Source organism: Narcine bancroftii, chromosome 5, assembly GCF_036971445.1.
Source record: "Narcine bancroftii isolate sNarBan1 chromosome 5, sNarBan1.hap1, whole genome shotgun sequence".
NCBI lineage: Eukaryota > Metazoa > Chordata > Chondrichthyes > Torpediniformes > Narcinidae > Narcine > Narcine bancroftii.
The window spans coordinates 201,795,992-201,816,533 of NC_091473.1; the positions used below are offsets into that span (position 1 = coordinate 201,795,992).

General features: G+C 46.7%; 2 protein-coding genes across 2 annotated transcripts in view; one reads left to right on the top strand and one right to left on the bottom strand.

The window, feature by feature from the left end:
* LOC138764582 (zinc finger protein 420-like) overlaps positions 1 to 20,542 on the top strand; it is a 65,537-nt gene that overhangs the window by 28,370 nt on the left and 16,625 nt on the right. The window lies entirely within an intron of this gene.
* Positions 15,768 to 20,542, bottom strand: part of LOC138764602 (zinc finger protein 850-like) — a 35,605-nt gene continuing 30,830 nt past the window's right edge. Inside the window, exon 2 of the mRNA XM_069940724.1 lies at positions 15,768 to 17,196. Coding sequence (XP_069796825.1) covers positions 15,967 to 17,196 — 1,230 coding nt within the window. The 3' untranslated portion in view covers positions 15,768 to 15,966. The remainder of the gene's footprint in view (positions 17,197 to 20,542) is intronic.

Genomic DNA, 20,542 nt, shown 5'->3' on the forward strand with positions numbered 1-20,542 from the left:
CCAGCACAGCAAGAAAGATAAGCGAGCAAGCTAGCATGCTAGGCTTCTATCGAATAACATAATTTTCAGCTTATCACTTTGAATACAATGGTTTTTTTGCATCAAGGCTAGGCCTCTGACAGTCTGTGACCAAAACAAGCAGGAAGATTAAATGTTCTTGGTACACAGATGTCCTTTCATCAGATAACAGCATCTCTGGCCCCTCTGTGGAATTTAGCTTATGTCTGCTGATTCTAAAAAACAAGTAGGTTCTCAGCCTTGCAGAAGCAAAGGCTGCAAAAGTTAAAAAAAAACACGGTTAGAATCTTCCATTACAGTGGCTTAAATTATTATCTAATCTAATACCTAGGTATCGGATTGCTTGTGTTTGCCATTTAAATGGTGATTATTTTTAAATTCTGTATAATTCGCATTACTCATTGGCATCGCTTCACTTTTATTTGCGTTGATCTTGTACCCCGATATTTCTCCATATTCCTTCAATTTCCTATGCAGTTCTTTTATTGATATTTCTGGTTTTGTTAAGTATACTATGATGTCATCTGCAAATAAACTGATTTTATACTCCTCCTTTATTTTTATCTCTTTTATTTTCTGTTCTTATCAGTTCTGCCAATGGTTCTATTGCTAAAGCAAACAATGAGGGAGATAGTGGACATCCCTGCTGAGTTGACCTACTTAATTTAAATTGGTTCGATACATATCCATTTACTGTTATCTTCGACAATGGTCCATTATATAATGCTTTAGTCCAATGAATATATTTTTCTGGCAGATTGAATCTCTGTAGTACTTTGAATAAATAATTCCATTCTACCCTGTCAAAGGCTTTTTCTGCATCTATAGCTACAGCCACTATTGTCTTCTTATTTCCTTGAACGGCATGAATTAAATTAATACATTTACAGACATTATCCACTGTTCGTCTTTTTTTAATAAATCCAGTTTGATCTTGTTTTACTATTTTTGGTACACAGTCGACCAATCTGTTTGCTAATAATTTAGCTATTATCTTATAATCTGAATTAAGTAGAGATATTGGTCTATATGATGCTGGTGTTAGTGGATCCTTCCCTGTCTTTCTTCTGTCTGGTTCATTACTTCCAGGAGAGGAGGAATTAATAACTCTTTAAATGTTTTATAGAATTCTATTGGGAATCCATCCTCTCCAGGCGTTTTATTGTTCGGCAGCTTTTTTAATATATCCTGTACTTCCTCTATTTCAAATGGTTTGATCAATGTGTTTTGTTACTCTTGAATTTTGGCAGTTCAATTTTAGCTAAAAACTCTTTTATTTTATCATCTTTCCCCTCGTTCTCAGTTTGGTATAATTGTTCAGAAAATTCCTTAAAGTTCTCATTAATCTCTGTTGGGTTATATGTAATTTGTTTGTCCTTTTTCCTTGATGCCAATACAGTTCTTTTAGCTTGTTCTCTTTTAAGTTGCCAGGCTAATATTATATGTGTTTTTTCTCCCAGTTCATAATACTTCTTTATTTTCATTATATTCTACTCCACCTTATACATTTGTAATGTTTTGTATTTTATTTTTTTGTCCGCCAATTCTCTTCTTTTTGCTATATCATCCCTTGTTGCTAGTTCTTTTTCTGTACTTACTATCTCCTTTCCAACTGTTCTCTTTCCCGATTGTAGTCCTTTTTCATCTTAGTTACATAACATATTATCTGCCCTCTATTGAAGGCTTTCATTGCATCCCATAATATAAATTTGTCTTTCACTTATTCCGTATTTATTTCAAGTACATTTTAATTTGGCGTTCAATTAACTCTCTAAATTCCTGCCTTTTAAGTGGCATAGGGTTTAACCTCCATTTATATGTTCTCCATTGACAACAGCGTGAAGCAAGGGTGCGTCCTCGCACCAACCCTCTTTACTATCTTCTTCAGCATGATGCTGAAACAAGCCAATAAAGACCTCAACAATGAAGACGGTGTTTACATCTGGTACCGCACGGATGGCAGTCTCTTCAATCTGAGGCACCTGAAAGCTCACACCAAGACACAAGAGCAACTTGTCCGTGAACTACTCTTTGCAGACGATGCCGCTTTAGTTGCCAATTCAGAGCCAGCTCTTCAGCGCTTGACGTCCTGTTTTGCGGAAACTGCCAAAATGTTTGGCCTGGAAGTCAGCCTGAAGAAAACTGAGGTCCTCCATCAGCCAGCTCCCCACCATGACCACCAGCCCCCCCACATCTCCATCGGGCACACTGAACTCAAAACGGTCAACCAGTTTACCTACCTCGGCTGCACCATTTCATCTGATGCAAGGATTGACAAAGATATAGACAACAGACTCGCCAAGGCAAATAGCGCCTTTGGAAGACTACACAAAAGAGTCTGGAAAAACAACCACCTGAAGAAACACACAAAGATCAGCGTGAACAGAGCCGTTGGCATACCCACGCTCCTGTTTGGCTCTGAATCATGGATCCTCTACCGGCATCACCTACGGCTCCTAGAACGCTTCCATCAGCGCTGTCTCCGCTCCATCCTCAACATTCATTGGAATGACTTCATCACCAACATCGAAGTACTCGAGCTGGCAGAGTCCGCAAGCATCGAATCCATGCTGCTGAAGACCCAACTGCGCTGGGTGGGTCATGTCTCTAGAATGGAGGACCATCGCCTTCCCAAGATTGTGTTCTATGGCGAGCTCTCCACTGGCCACCGAGACAGAGGTGCACCAAAGAAGAGGTACAAGGACTGCTTAAAGAAATCTCTTGGTGCCTGCCACATTGACCACTGCCAGTGGGCTGATATCGCCTCCAACCGTGCATCTTGGCGCCTCACAGTTCGGCGGGCAGCAACCTCCTTTGAAGAAGACCGCAGAGCCCACTTCACTGACAAAAGACAAAGGAGGAAAATCCCAACACCCAACCCCAACCAACCAATTTTCCCTTGCAACTGCTGCAACCGTGCCTGCCTGTCCCGCATCGGACTTGTAAGTCACAACGATCATGCAGCAGACGTGGACATATCCCTCCATAAATCTTCGTCCGTGAAGCCAAGCCAAAGAAGATATGTTCTTGATGGGATGTCCTCCAGTTCTGTTGCTAATAACAGTGCTGATAGTAGTCTAACTTTATACTTAGTTTTCATAACTCTCCCTTGAATATGGGCTGACGTGACCTTCCTGAAACAGATTAACACAACAGCGTAATAATCCAAAAACAGATGAATACATCAGTGCAAACTCACTGTAACAGATTAAAACAACAGTGTGATCTCACTGAAAAAGATTAATACAGCAGTGCGAGATCCCTTGAACAGAATAATACAGCAACTTGAGTTGACTGAAACAGTTTAATAAAACAGCATTATATCCCTTAAACACAGTAATACAGCAGCGCATTCTCCCTGAATCAGATAAATACAACAGCAAGATAATCCTGAAATTGATTAATACAACAGTGTGAATACCCTGAACGAGATTAATAGGTTAGCTCAAGCTCCATGAAACAGATTAATACAGCAACGTGAGTTCCCTGCAACAGATTAAAAGCAGTGTGAGGTCCCTGAAACATATTAATACAACAGCTTATTCTCCCTTAAACAGGTTAATACAGCAGCGTGAGTTCCCTGGAACAGATTAATACCTGGAACGGATTAATACAGCAGTTTGAGATCCTTTAACATATTAATACAACAAGACAAAAACGTTGAAACAGATTAATATAGCAGTGCGAGCTCCATGAAAAAGATTAATACAGCAGCGAGAGATCCCTGAAACAGATTAATGCATCATTGTGAGCTCCGTTAAACAGATTAATACAGCAGCGCGAGCTCCCTGGAACAGATTAATACAGCAGCGTGAGCTCTCTGGAACAGATTAATACAGCAGCGTGAGCTCTCTGGAACAGATTAATACAGAAGCGCAAGCTCCCTGGAACAGATTAATACATCAGCTTGAGTTCCCTGGAACAGATTAATACATCAGCTTGAGTTCCCTGGAACAGATTAATCTCTGAAAAAGATTAATACAGCAGCGTGAGTTCCCTGGAACAGATTAATCTCTGGAACGGATTAATACAGCAGTTTGAGATCCTTTAACATATTAATACAACAGCACAAAAATGCTGAAACAGATTAATATAGCAGTGCGAGCTCCATGAAAAAGATTAATACAGCAGCGCAAGCTCCCTGGAACAGATTAATACATCAGCTTGAGTTCCCTGGAACAGATTAATCTCTGAAAAAGATTAATACAGCAGTGCAAGCTCCCTGGAACAGATTAATACATCAGCGCGAGCTTCCTGGAACAAATTAATACATCAGCGCGAGCTCCCTGGAACAGATTAATACAACTGCGCGAAATACTTTTAACAAATTAATACAACAGCGCGAGTACCCTGAAACAGATTAATACATCAGCGCGAGCTCCCTGGAACAGATTAATACATCAGCGCGAGCTTCCTGGAACAGATTAATACATCAGCGCGAGCTCCCTGGAACAGATTAATACATCAGCGCGAGCTCCCTGGAACAGATTAATACATCAGCGCGAGCTTCCTGGAACAGATTAATACATCAGCGCGAGCTCCCTGGAACAGATTAATACATCAGCGCGAGCTCCCTGGAACAGATTAATACATCAGCGCGAGCTTCCTGGAACAGATTAATACATCAGCGCGAGCTTCCTGGAACAGATTAATACATCAGTGCGAGTACCCTGAAACAGATTAATACATCAGTGTGAGCTCCCTGAAACAGATTAATACATCAGCGCGAGCTCCCTGGAACAGATTAATACATCAGCGCGAGCTCCCTGGAACAGATTAATACAACAGCGTGAGCTCCCTGGAACAGATCAATAAAACAGCGCGAGCTTCCTGGAACAGATTAATACATCAGCGCGAGCTCCCTGGAACAGATTAATACATCAGCGCGAGTACCCTGAAACAGATTAATACATCAGTGTGAGCTCCCTGAAACAGATTAATACATCAGCGTGAGCTCTCTGGAACAGATTAATACATCAGCGTGAGCTCCCTGGAACAGATGAATACATCAGCGCGAGCTCCCTGGAACAGATTAATACATCAGCGTAAGATCCCAGAAACAGATTAATACATCAGCGCGAGCTCCCTGGAACAGATTAATACAACAGCGCAAGCTCCCTGGAACAGATTAATACATCAGCGCGAGCTCCCTGGAACAGATTAATACAACAGCTCAAGCTCCCTGAAAAAGATTAATACAGCAGTGCGAGTTCCCTGGAACAGATTAAAACAACAGCTCTAGCTCTCTGAAACAGATTAATATAGGTGTGCGAGCTCATGGAAACAGATTAATACAACTGCGCAAAATAATTTTAACATATTAATACAACAGCGAGAGCACCCTGAAACAGATTAATACATCAGCGCGAGCTCCTTGGAACAGATTAGCACAACAGCGCCAGCTCCCTGGAACAGATTAATACATCAGCGCAAGCTCCCTGAAACAGATTAATACATCAGCGCGAGCTCCCTGGAACAGATTAATACATCAGCGCGAGCTCCCTGGAACAGATTAATACATCAGCGCGAGCTCCCTGGAACAGATTAATACATCAGCGCGAGCTCCCTGGAACAGATTAATACATCAGCGCGAGTACCCTGAAACAGATTAATACAGCAGCGCGAGCTCACTGAAACAAATTAATACAAAAGCACGAGATCCTTGAAATTGATTAATACAGCAGCCTGATCTCCCTGAAACAGATTATTACAACAGCTCGAGCTCCCTGAAATTGATTCATCAAACAGCTCGACCTCCCTGAAACAGATTAATACAATAGTGCGAGTTCCCTGGAACAGATTAATACAGTCACGCAATCTTACTGAAACAGATTATTACTGCAGCGTGAGTGCAATGAAGCTGATTAATACAACAGTGCAAGGTCCCTGAAAAAGATTAATACACCAGCGCGAGCTCCCTGGAATAGTTTAATCTCTGAAAAGAGTAATACAAAACCGTGATAATCCTGAAATAGGTTAATACAACAGCGTGAGGTCCCTGAAACAGATTAATACATCTGTGCAAGCTCCCTGAAACTGATTAATACAACAGCATGAGCTCCCTGAAACAGTTTAATACAGCAGCATGAGGTCCCTGAAACAGATTAATCAATATTTCTTTGCGTCTTCGAATTGAAAAATGTAATAACAGGAATGATCGAATCAAATGAAGAGTACTTCCCCTGAAAAAAAATGAAAAATATCAATAGTGTTATTTTTCTAATTTTTTATCTTGCAGACCGTGCATCAAAACTACGCTCGCCTTGTGCTTTACTTTTTGGGGTCCCTATTTTTTTTTCCAACTTTGACATCACTCTTAGGCTGGCCTCTGGGGCAGGACTCCCCCCACCCCCCCCCACCCCACCCTTTATCAATACGCTTGTGCAGAATGATACTTACATATACAGGTCTCACTAACTACTGAACTGAAAACGTAAAGGGGCCTGGACGGAGACAGGATTGTTGAGATAATTTGGAATTGATGATAATAAGAGTGGTCAGAAAACTATAATTATAATGTTAACCATGGATAATAACAGATAAAATAAAAGAAACCAAAGAGAAACATCAGAAGAGCAAAACACGTTATGAAATTTTTTTTTAAGTAATTTTACTTTCAAGTTGGCACAATTGTGTTGCACTGAGTTTTGACATGTCATTCACACCAACATAATGAATATATTTTTTCAAACCAACTTTCTAATTATTTCCCAAAATATTCCAACACATCACTAAAATACTCTTAAGACCCACACCCCACCAAAATATTCCCACCCCCCCCCCCCCGGGGATGTACACTCCATCTTGAGAATCTATGCTGGAAGCCTTTGCCACAAGTGGCAGTGGGTGTTTTGTAAATTGTCATTTGGAAACTCAAGGGGTGCGGTTGAGCATTTGGAGTTGGGTCGCACATTAGCCTCGATGGGTCATAAAGTTGTGCTGTGCAGAAAACAGGCCCTTCAGCCCAGCTTGTTTGTGCTGGCCCCATTTGGCCCATATCCTATTACATATTTCCAATCCCTGTTCCTGAATATATGTCTTCTAAGTTCACCCACCTCCACGACTTGCAGCTCATTCCACATGCCCACCACCCTCTGGGCAAAGTTAAATCGGGGAGTGTGCAGACATTGGGTCTGCAATGTAATACTGGATAAACTCAGCAGGTCACCCAACATCTATAGGTTAACCCATGTTTCAGGCATGAACCTTTCATCAAGGTTGGAGTAAAAAGCAGGCACTCACCTGAATCGAGGGGAGGGAGGAAAGGGGGAGGAGCTCATGCTAACAGGAGAGAAGCCATAGGTGGACACAGGTGGGTGGGAAGAAGAGAAAAAAGCTGAGATGGGATAGGGTGTAGCTCTCTGGGAAGCTGGAGTTGTTTACAAGGGGTGTAAATTGGGCGGCATGGACTCATGAGCCAAAATGGCCTGTTACCATGCTGTATGACTAAATTAAAAAAAAAACAAATTGGAGTCTGTGTCCACCTGCCTTTGTTGGAGCTTCTCCCAGACTGATGCCGATCCCGGCACGGAAGGGATTTTCCTCATGCCAGCCCCAGTCCTTTTGTGGCCAACTCCTTTGTTTCTTCTCCCTTGTGTCAAATGTCCACAACCTCCAACAGGATCCCACCACCAGACATACCTTTCCCCTCCCCTCTCCGCAGGGACCCACTCCCTCTACAATTCCCTCACCCACTTGTACCTTCCTCCTAGCTCCCCCCAACCTGAGAACCACCCTTGTGACTGCACCAAATGCTACACCCACATCTGGCTCACGTCCCAAACAGTCCTTACAAGTGAAGCAACACTTCACTTGTGATTCTGCAAGATGTCATCCACTATATCCGGGGTTTAAGCTGGGGCCTCTACATCAGGGAGCTGGGAGATCACTTTTTTGAGCACCTTCCTTCCCTCTGTCCGCTGCAACAGTAAGGACCTACCAGTTACCAACCATGTCAATTCTATGCACCATTTCCACACTGACCTTTCAGTCCATGGCTTTATTTACTGCCAGACTGAGGCTATCCGCAAATGGGAGGAACAACACCTTATATTCAGTCTCGGCGTCTCCAACCGGACGGCGGGAATATCGACTTCTCCAATTTCCTTTAACACGCTCTCCCAGTTTCTCTCTTTCCCCATCCCTCTGGCTCCCTTCCAGCTCCCTACCCCCTTCCTGTCCGATCAGAAAGCTGCCCTTCTGTTATACGGCAACAGCATAAAACCCACCACGTGGACCAACTTGATCTTCTTTTCCCCTTGAGACGATTCCCTGAGCTCCGCTTCAGATTGCGGCTGTGGATGACGGTGTTAGACCATTTGTGAGGGGTCCTGTTGTGGGTGAGGAAACAGGTTTAGTAGGTCTCAAAGGCAAAAACTCTGGACCCAGTTTTGATGGGGTAGGATTTTATTTACAAAAGGCAAGTGTGGGAAATGGTAACAGATGCAGCGCACGCATGCACACACACACACAAACACACACACACACACACACACACACACACACACACACACACACACACACACACACACACACACACACACACACACACAGATCTGGTACATACAATGATGAAGGAAAAATCACTGTGATGTACCACCACCTCTTGACTCAGTGCAGGCATGGCTCTATGCTACAAGGGACACTAATGCTCCAAAGTGTATTGAAGGGAAAAGCATAAATTGCATCCTCTAGCTTGACTGCAGAGCAAGTAGTAAATTATGACACTGTTAAACAAGCAGTATTGAAAGCTTATGAGTTGGTTCCAGGAAGATATGGACAAAAATTTAGGAGTTTGGTTGAAACATGGAATTATAGCGGCTACTATGGTAGAGCTACTAAAGTAATACACACGTGCTAGATTAGTCAACTCAATACTCACTTTATTAAGGTTTTACAATTTTCTTTTATACCCCGCATGTCCCGGGCTCCATGGGACAAGGTGGGGCATTGCTACTGGAGTCCTTCCAATCCACGGGACCAGCAGGTTTAAATTGATCATTGTGAGTGTCCAGTGCCTTTCGGCAGCATACTCAGCAGAAAAACGTGCCACTCTCCAGCAGGTGCATCTGCAGGTGCATATTCACCTATTTGTTCCACGGCCCGCAGAATTGTGCTGACGATGGCTCGCGACAGCACTCTACATGCTCACTCGGCCCACTACATGGCCGCTACAACAGTCTATTTGTCTGCTCCATTTGCAGGAAGGTGTTTATCCAGTCGTTTGAGCTGTTGGCCGACCAGGGGGTCCACTCCAGGGAGAGGCCATTCATCTGTCCCGAGTGCAGGAAGGGCTTCACCCAGTCCTCCCACCTGCTGAAACACCAGCGGGTACACTTCAGGGAGAGGCCATTCATTCGTCTCGAGTGCGAAAAGGGTTTGCCCAGTCGAACAGCCTGGTGAAGCACCAGCAGGTCCACACCAGGGAGAGGCTGTTCCCCTGCTCTGGGTACAGGAAGAAGTTCATCCAGTTGAACAGCCTGGTGAAGCACCAGTGAGTTCAGACAGAAAGTTGCCAAGTGTGAAATATCACTAACTCAAACACCAGGAGGGATTGAAGTCTTGTGGTTATTGAGGCAACAAATCAAAACAGGTCTTGGTTTGGTTGTCAATTTGCAATTTGTTTTCAGGTTCGTTTATTGTCATATGTACAAAGGTACAGTGGGGAAGTTTGTTTTGGAGCAGTCCAGCTGGACATCCCATACATAGTCCAGCAAATAAGTCACAGTGCAGGAGAGCAGAGTTCCAGAGATGGATAATTTTTTTTTGCATCAGTCAGGAAACTGGCCTTGGGTATAGGGAAGGAAGGAAGGGAAACAAGTAGTGGGGATCGTCAGTAGGGCAGCCTGGTCATCACCCATGTTGACTACGTCGTTCTCATCATTGATGGGGGCCCTCCATGTCGGCCGCAGCCTGGCCCAAGATGGCAGATGCACGTGGGGATACACTGCGTAGCTGGCCTCCTTCCCCAGCCGTGTTCGTTCCGCCAGGGGAAGTGATGTTGTAGCGGCTGGCGGCAGTGACGTCATTATGTCAGCCGGAAGGGACATCGCACCATGAGCTGGAAGTGATATCACTGTAGTTCTCGGCGTGCAGCGCTGGTGAGGGTGGGGGTTGGTACAGGTGCTCGGGGCACACGCTGCAATCATCGCTGGCCATGCTGCACCGTTGAAATTGGGGAAGGCGGAATTTGTAGTGGGGACAATGGCGCCACCCGGCATGCACATGTGGAGGGGAGGTGGGGAGATCATAGAGGGCCGCTGAGCATAGAGGGCTGGTTTTGAGAGGCACACTTTAGCAAAGTGGCCTTTCTTGCTGCATCGGGAACAGTACTGGTTCCTATCCGGGCAGTTTCGGCGTGAACGTCGGTCTGACCCACACCAGGACCCACAGCCTGCCGCAGCGAAGTTCTCCTCCCCAGCTCAGTCTGGGGCTGCAGCTGCAGTGTGAGAGGGCCATGATGGAGCCTGGGGGAACCTGGAATCGAAAGCTTCGATGTGCAGGGCTGCAGCTTCCAGGGTTCGGACCATTTCCACTGTCTTGGTCAGGGCCTAGATATTATCTTCCAGCAGCTTCTCGGATGAAAACATCACAGATCAGCCTCTCGACCTCCTCTGCGCCTAACCCGGGTTCAGGCCAACTCTCGCAGGTGTCCCAGGTAACTTAGCCATCTCCCCGGGTTGCTGGGTTCGAGGTACCTTGCATAGACCGCATTCATGGAGGGCTTGTACAAGTTCTCGAGAGTGTTCATTGCGCTCTTGTACGTGGGGAAGCCTTTGGTTGCCTGGAAGGCGTGGGGACCCAGCTTTGACCAGAGTAGGACCAGCCTCTTCCGATCTGAGTCCAGGACGCTGCCTTCTTGCGCCTTGATGATTGCCTCAACCACGTGCTCCCAGATCTCAAAGCATGTCTGGGCTTCCAGGTGGCGTCAGTCGACTTCAAGGCTCCCTACGCTCAGGAGTTTTTCCATGGCAGCCATGGGAAAATTTTGTGGATTAAATTGTGGAGCGCTGTTAGCCAGAATCTGACGCACACAAGGTAAAGACTGTACAACAGGCTTTAATCCACAAAGACTTCCACAGAGCCAGGCTGGCAGTAACTCTGAGTGAGGCTTCGGGAGGCCGGTGCAGGGTTATATCCCGGAGGGCGATTGACACCCAACTGGGTGGGACTTGATCCATTCAGGCCGACTGATTCATAGCCGGCCAGGTGTTGTCCTATTCCTTACACTCCTGCAGGTACAGAGGTTTCCCCCTGCTGTAGGCCGGTGTTGTACCACCAGTGTATGTGTGTGTGTGTGTGTTTATTACTTTAGTAGCTCTACCATAGTAGCCGCTACAATTGGTGACCACGACTACAAGATTCAGACGAAGCTTCAGTCTGCATTTATAATGGAGACAGCTAGAGCAGCAGCAGCAGTTAACGCAGTGGGACTTCACTTGCCTCCTTCCTGGACCATCAACCTTATTCAGGCTGAAACCAAGTTTCGTCTTCGGGGCATAACGGCAGTGCGTTGGATGCTGCAACTGCATCTCGAGTGAGTGAATTTATTGCCAGTTCCCTGGCGGAAAACCAGTACACCGTGTTCCGCCAGTTTCTCCTGGATACACTAGAATTGACAAGACATGAGTGTGGCATGCAGCTTTTGAACATGGAAGGCCTGGGTGACAAGAATCCATCTGATCTAATGAATGAGAGGCTCACAAAGGCAGAGTTTACGGCACCCGAAGTTGGGTGTCATTCGACGCTCCAAGAGTCCTTGGGCATCTCCATTACACATGGTACCCAAGAAAACAGCTGACTGGTGACCCTGCGGTTATTACCATAGGCTTAATGATGTAACTACACCCGACAGGTACCTGATTCCTCATATACAGGATTTTGCTGCCCATCTACACAATTGCTGCATTTTTTTCAAGGATGATCTAGTCAAGGGATATCATCAGAAACCAATCCATAAGGATGACATTCCTAAAATGGCAATTATTACCCCTTTCCAGCTTTTTGAATTTCTTAGGATGCCATTTGGATTGAAAAACGCTGCTCAAAACTTCCAGCAGTTTTTGGACGCTTTAGGCAGGGATTTGGAGTTTGCATACATTTACTTGGATGACATCCTCATACCCAAACTGAGCAGGATCACCAACTGCATTTACGTCACCTTTTCCAATGGCTAGAGGAATTTGGTCTCACCATCAACCCTGGCAAATGTCAATTTGGCAGATCACGGCTGATGGTATATTTCCCTTATCCAGCATGGTAGACGCAGTCCATGCTTTTTCCAAACCTACCACGGTTAAAGGACTGCAGAAATTTCTGGGCCTGATAAACTTTTATCTCCGTTTCGTTCCCGCAGCTACTGACATTCTTCGACCACTGTTTCAGATCTTCTCCACCAAGCATAGGGACTTTACCTAGACGTCAGAGCCAGAGGTTGCATTTACGACTGCCAAAGAAGCTTTGGCCAACACAGCAATGCTCGCCCATCCCAACCCTGAGGCTATCTTGGGGCTAAGCACTGACGCCTCAAGTACGGCCGTGGGTTCGGTTCTTAAGCAGTACGTCAATGGCCATTACCAACCCCTCGGTTTCTTCAGCCAATATTTAAGGCCAATGAAATTGAAATATAGTACATTTGATCAGGAATTGTTGGCATTGTACCTAGCCACATGGCATTATGTTTTGGAAGTTCGGCATTTCACTGTGCTTACAGATCATAAGTTATTCATTTTTGCCTTCAGCAAAATAATGGATCCATGGTTGTACATTTCAGAATTCATGACGGACGTGCGCCATGTTTCAGGAAAAGACAACCTTGTCGCAGGTATGCTGTCTAGACCAACTGTATATCATATTCAGGGTGGAATCGATATTTCTGAATTGGCCAGTGCACAGATCATAGACCCCGAAGTTCAGGCATACAGTACGACATTACTAATCAGGACATACAACAGGGCTGCCCACCCCTTCTTTGTGACATGTCTCTGAGCTACCCTAGACCACTGATTCTGGTATCATGGAGGTGATGCCTTTTTGACCAGATACATGGCTTGTCTCATCCATTGATCAGAACATCAGTCAAGATCATGTCAAATAAATACGTATGGCATGGACTAAGAAAAGACCGCTCAATGGGCATGTACATGCACCTCCTGCCAGACAGCCAAAATTCAGCGGCGCACCAATGCACCTCCTCAGCCTTTTCCAGCGGTACACAGGTTTGAACATGTGCATGTGGACCTGGTTGGACCATTGCCAGTATCTCAAAACATGAAGATACATTTTAATAGTGGTGGACCATTTCACGCGCTGGCCAGAGGCCAACCTGTTGCCATCCAGTGACACTGAAACATGCTTGGGCGTTCATTATCAAATGGATCGCTAGATTTGGTGTCCCAACACACACAACATCAGACCACAGAGCACAATTCACCTCCGCATTATGGACTGCCTTTGCAGCACACACCTGCACCACACTACGGCATACTATCCACAGTCCAACGGCCTTCTGGAACATTTCCACCAGCAACTTTATGTCCGCACTTAAGGCCCGACTGGGTCGATGAGTTGCCATGGGTTCTACTGGGAGTGTGCAAAGCCCCAAAGAAGGATTTGTCTGCATTATCTGCGGAGATGGTTTATGGTACGGTCCTCAAAGTTTCAGGGGACTTTCATTTCACAACCAACTCTGTCCTGGGCATCCTTCAGCAGCTTCGATATGGTATCACATTCAGCAAACCTGTTCCTACCAACCGGCATGGAACCCCAAAACAACATGATTTTGTTTTTGTATGCAGACAGGTCCCAGGAGCGCCATTACAACGACCATATGAGGGCCCTTTCCGCATGATTAAGGGGGACGGGGTTGTGTTTACTTTGGACATTGGGGGGCATTCGCAGCTGTTTAGTGTGAACAGACTCAAGCCTGCCCATGCAGATCCCACTTCACCATTCAGTGCCCCCGGCCCAAACCACATGGACATCCACCTAATGTTGCACAAGCAACTGGTGTTTTAGTTACGGGTGACGTTTCTGGGGGGTGATGTAGCAGCCATGTAGCGGGCCAAGCGAGCACACAGCGTGGTGTCGCTAACGATGGCCGGGAAGGTTCTGCGGGCCGCAGAACAAATAAACAAACAGGTGTGTGTGTGTGTGTGTGTGTGTGTCTGTGTGTGCTTAGTAGCTCTACCGGAGTAGCCACTACACTGTGTTACGAGCCCAGAGGACCCCAAAACCCAGCAGCAATAGAAATTCACCAAGACAAATGGCTACTTAAACAAAAGTTGCTTTTCATTATATTTAAACATTAAAACAGGATCAAACTTTTACTCAGTACTATTAACTTTACCCCGAATTCTAAGCGCACATTTATATAATGTCTATATAAGTTCAGAAAAGTTCTTTAATTCACCATCCAATCTCACTTCTCATTCCTCCAAGTTCACTGTTTGCAGGCATTTCTTCTACTGTGCACAGAATTTAACATTTATGAATTTCACCAGGCTTTGATACTTGAAAGGTAAATGGTTACCGCTCAGGAAGGTTCTTATCAGTTTTCAGAGAGAGAGGCTGTTGCTCGTGGCACACACACAAACTAATTCATTTCGATCGGCCATTTCAGTGTCTTGCCGAAGAAACTTGCCCCATCAGGGTTTTCCAGATGATAACCTCTTTCTTTCAGGTCACAGAGTTCCTTTTTGTTTCCTCTCCTCTTGCATGAACCACAAGGGCTTTGACCAAGCTGAACTAAGAACTCACAACCCGTCTTCAAAATGGGATTTTTCCACAAGCTTTCCAGCTTGTCATGTTCCAGTCCCAGCTTCTGCTGCTGAACTGTAGAAATTAATTCACTCTCTCAAAGAAAACCACATAAGCCTCTTAGAACAACCAACTGCACTCAGACAGAACGCAGCTCCAGACCTAATCTGAGTTTGTTCATCTGTTGCTTTTCAAAACAATAATCCATTCTCCACAGCAGGTCCAATTAACACCTACTTGTGAAGTCCTTATAGGCATTCTTCAAAGTTTATTCAAAGGCTCCCAGAGCCTAGGCTGTCTGGCTTGAGCAGAGCTCTGGCATTTTAAATGAGATCTGTTTTGAAGTGTTTGTATGTTCTTTGGCTTGGCTTCGCGGACGAAGATTTATGGAGGGGGTAAAAAGTCCACGTCAGCTGCAGGCTCGTTTGTGGCTGACAAGTCCGATGCGGGACAGGCAGACACGATTGCAGCGGTTGCAGGGGAAAATTGGTTGGTTGGGGTTGGGTGTTGGGTTTTTCCTCCTTTGCCTTTTGTCAGTGAGGTGGGCTCTGCGGTCTTCTTCAAAGGAGGTTGCTGCCCGCCAAACTGTGAGGCGCCAAGATGCACGGTTTGAGGCGTTATCAGCCCACTGGCGGTGGTCAATGTGGCAGGCACCAAGAGATTTCTTTAGGCAGTCCTTGTACCTTTTCTTTGGTGCACCTCTGTCACGGTGGCCAGTGGAGAGCTCGCCATATAACACGATCTTGGGAAGGCGATGGTCCTCCATTCTGGAGACGTGACCCATCCAGCGCAGCTGGATCTTCAGCAGCGTGGACTCGATGCTGTCGACCTCTGCCATCTCGAGTACTTCGACGTTAGGGATGTAAGCGCTCCAATGGATGTTGAGGATGGAGCGGAGACAACGCTGGTGGAAGCGTTCTAGGAGCCGTAGGTGGTGCCGGTAGAGGACCCATGATTCGGAGCCGAACAGGAGTGTGGGTATGACAACGGCTCTGTATACGCTTATCTTTGTGAGGTTTTTCAGTTGGTTGTTTTTCCAGACTCTTTTGTGTAGTCTTCCAAAGGCGCTATTTGCCTTGGTGACGTACACTAAAAACACTCACAATTTATCTTCTTTAAAACACATCTATATGCAATATAAAACATAACATAATCTGTCACAAATGTCTCTGCTGTAAATCTTCAGGCGGGTCAGCAAGTTTGATTGGTGGCTGAAGCCCTTGCCGGACTCTGGCAGGTGAAGTGTTTCTTGGCTGTATGGACCCGCTGGTGTCTCCTCAACTTGCGAGACTCATTGAACCTCTCATCGCATTCAAAGCAGGTGAAGGGCATCTTCCCCTTGTGCATCCGTTGGTGTATCCCAAGGCTGGACCTGTTGGTGAAGGCCTTCTCACACTCAGGGCAGGCGAACGGCTTTTCCCCAGTGTGGACCCGCTGGTGCGTCCGCAGATTGGAGATCTGGGTGAAGCCCTTCCCGCACTCAGGGCAGACAAATGGCCTCTCCCCAGTGTGGAGCAGCTGGTGGGTGTGCAGATAGGAGTAATGGGTGAAGCCCTTCCCGCACTCGGAGCAGGTGAATGGCCTCTTCCCAGAGTGGATCCGCTGGTGAGTCAGAAGGTTAGAGGACTGGGCGAATTCCTTTCCACATTCAGGGCAGATGAATGGCCTCTCCCCAGAGTGGACCCGCTGGTGGTCCAGCAGGTGGGAGGACCGGGCAAACCCCTTTCCGCACTGGGGGCAGATGAATGGCCTCTCCCTGGTATGGACACGTTGGTGAGTCAGCAAATGGGAGGAGTGGATGAAGCCCATGCCGCACTCGGGGCAGACAAATGGCCTGTCGCTGCTGTGAATCTTCTGGTGGGTTTGCAGGCTGGAGATCTGGGTGAAGTTCTTGCCGCACTCGGGGCAGACATATGGCTTTTCCCCAGTATGGACCCGCTGATGCAACCTTAGGTTGCAGGACTGGGCAAACCCCTTGCCACACTCGGTGCAGGTGAAGGGCTTTTCCCCAGTGTGGACCCGCTGGTGCTTCTGCAGGCTGGAGGTGTCGATGAAGCCTTTGCCGCACTTGGGGCAGGTGAAAGGCCTCTCACCGGTGTGGACCCGTCGATGTACCTCAAGGTTGGACCTGTTAGTGAAGGTCTTCTTGCACTCGGGGCAGGCAAATGGCTTTACCCCAGTGTGGACCCGCTGGTGGGTCAGCAGGTTGGGGATCTGGGCAAACCCCTTCCCGCACTCGGGGCAGGTGAAGGGCTTCTCCCCGGTGTGGACACGCCGGTGTATCTCAAGGCTGGACAACCTGGTGAAACCCTTCTTGCACTCAGGGCAGGTGAAGGGCTTCTCCCCAGTGTGGACCCGCTGGTGGATCCTTAACTGACTCAGCCATTTAAAGTTCTTCCCGCAGTCGGAGCACTGAAAGGGCTTCATCGCTGTGGGGACGAGAGGATGTGACAAGAGGATAAATCAGTGCAGTCCTGCCTCGGCCCCACAGCGCGGTCTCAGCCCGATGGAAGGTCCCGGAGAGCTGGACCGCGGGTTAAATCAACACCGAGGTTGAGTCTCGGGCCGGGAACCGGGGAGAAGTGTTCTCTCGCCGGTCCTTGCAAGCCCCGGAACCACGGGAGCCCCCCGTTCCGGTACCCGGTGCTGCGCTCTGCTCCCGGCGCCCGGTTCTGAATCGTCTTCGATTTCCGACCAACGCCTGTCAGAGAGACGCGCAATGCACACGTCTGGGAAGGACTCAATTAGGCTGCAGCCCCGCGTCATCCTGCCGCCCAACGTGATGACATCACTCATTTGGACGTCCTTGTCCCGCCTTCCTTAAAGGGGTGGAGCTCCGTAATCTGCCTGGACTTGGTGAACATGAGCTTCCTCATTGAACAGAATTGGAACAACGTGAGTGAAGATCAGTCATTGATCTGAGTTCTCATCCAATGTGGAGTTAGGGCTGTTGGAAAGGTTCCCATTTATTGCTTCCACACTGAATATTAATGCTGCCCTCTGGTCCAGGCAGGGACGTGTCCATGTTTCCCACATATTATTGATTGGCCAGGAACACTGTCTCATGTGTCCATGTTTCTCATATCTCATTGATTGGCCTGGAACCCCTGTCTCGTGTGTCCACGTTTCCCACATATCATTGATGGGTCTGGAGCCCCCGTCTCAAGTGTCCATGTTTCCATGTCATGTGTCTGTGTTTCCTATATATCATTGATGGATCTGCAACCTCTGTCTCGTGTGTCCATGTTTCCCACATCATTGATGGGCAGTGACGTCTCCAGGTAAAACTGCATCTATAGCATTAAATCAGCGCGCCCCTCCCCCCACCGTAAAATAATCACAAATTAAGTAGGCAGTTTGACGATCTCCATGCATAATGTTAAGATCAGCCATGTTTGTGAATTGTGGGAGTATGGGCTACTTGTAAGGGGGTGAGTGTTTTTTGGGTGGTCGTCCATGATGAAACTATGTCATCACTGAACAGAACCACGAACCTGCTGATTTCAAAGGGACCCTCTATCCTGGATGGGTTTAATTCCAGGAGGGAGAACATTTAATCCCAGACTCCAGTCTCCCACCACCCAAGGGTGAGAGAGTGGGGGAGAGAATGCGGGGGTGGGGGGGAGAGAGCTAGGGGAGAGGTGGAGATAGTGGGAAGAGAAGGGGTTAGCAGGTGAGAGAGGGGTGAGGGGAGAGAGGGGGAGGAAGTGAGGAGGAGTGAGAGAGGGACGGGGGAAAAGAGTGCACGCTGCTTCCAAGGACAGACCATGTGCGCAATGAGTTACAATCGACCCACTTGTCAGCCACGCTTTTGACAAACTAAAAAAACATTTATATTTTATACAATAAATGAAATTTAGGAGAATTATGTTTACAAATAAATGCTTCACAAAGCACGTGAAGAGCTGCACAATCACAGAGGGTCTCTGCCTGTTTTATCTAGAGCTTGTTGGTCTATTCACTAGAATTAGCTTTATGAGACAAGTCGATAAGCTTCATGAGTCTCTTAATCGCCCATTTACAAATCAGTTCAACTTGTTTGACACAGACACTGGATTGATTTCCCCTGACCCCAAGAGTATATCCCCCCTCCCCCCCCGGTCCTGACAGCGTTCTTCCCCCTGCCCCAGTCCCCATCAGCATTCCACCACTCCCCCTCCGGCCTCGACAGTGTTCCTCCCCTGGTCATGAGACGGTTCCAACTCTGTGCTCACTCCAGCCCCCACACCCTGCCACTTGCCTTTTAGAGGCCAACACCAGGAACAGAGGATTCCCTGCAGGACCTCCAGCCATGTGGTGACTGCATGACACGCCACTCCCCATGTTACTGAAGGGGCGAGTTCATCCGTAAATGAGGACCCTGTGTGTAAGGGGCTACAGTGGGCCATGACATGGTTAGGATACATGGGTCCTGAGCAGCCCCAGATTGGAAACCCCGACTGATCTGGGTAATGATGTGAGAAATTGGATCAGCAAGTTTGCAGATGGTACAAAGATTGGAAGCGTTGTGGAGAGCCACTCAGGGATCCAAAACTTGGATGGGGAAATGGCCCATAGAACCAGGAGGATTTGTCTACAGAGCCCATATGGGTGGAGTTGATGAACGGCGAAGGTGTGACCACACTGATAGGGCTGTACTATAGACTGCCCAATAGTCAGAGAGAATTGGAGGGTCAAAGCTGTAGAGAGATAGCAGACTGATGTAAAAAGCAGAACATTATGCTAGTAGGAGATTTTAACTTGCCAAATATGGACTGGGACTCCCATATTGTAAAAGGGCTGGATGCCTTGTGAAATGTGTTCAGGAAAGTTTTCTAAATCAATGCATCGAGGTGTCAACAAAAGAGGATGCAGCACTTGATCTACTATTATGGAACAAGACAGGTCAGATGACAGATGTATGTGCAGGTGAACATTTGGGGTCCAGTGACCATAATGTCATGAGCTTCAAGTTATTTATGGAAAAGGATAAGTCTAATCCTCTGACTGTACTTTCTGAGGTGACTGAAAAGGTTTGGTATGTCACCGAAGACTCTCATAAAAATCTACAGGTGCATCATTGAGAATATTCTGGCTGGTTTCATCACTGCCTGGTATGGAGGCGTTAACTCTCAGGACAAGAATAAATTCCAGAAGGTTATTAACATGGCCTGCGACATCAAAAGCTCCAGACGTCACTCAATTGAGGACATCAATATGAGGCAGTGTCTTAAAAAAGCAGCCTCTATCCTCAGAGACCCCCCCACCACCCAGGCCATGCTCTCTTCACTCTGCTACCATTGGGAAAAATGTACAGGAGCCTAAAGACAAGCACTCAGCGGCACAAAGACAGCTTCTTCCCCGCTGCCATCAAATTCCTGAATAATAAATGAATCAAAGACACTGCCTTATTTTTTTGTGCACGATTATTATTTTATTTTTATAGTAATATCATAAGATGGTTATAAGTATGTTTGCACTATGACGCTGCTACAAAACACCAAATTTCATGACTTGTTCATGACAATAAATCCTGATTCTGATGTTGGGATTCTAAATTGGGGGAAGGCAAATTTTATGGAAATGAGAAAGGATGTGTTGTTTTATGGCAAGGGTGTGTTAGGTAAGTGGATGGGCTTAAGGGAAAAATCTTGAGAGTGCAGAGTTTACATGTTCCTGATAGGATTAAAGGCAAATTTACCAGGCCTAGAGAACCCTGGTTTTCAAGGTATATTGTTGATCTGGTTATGAAAAGGAGGGAGATGTACAGCAAGTAAAGGCAACAGGG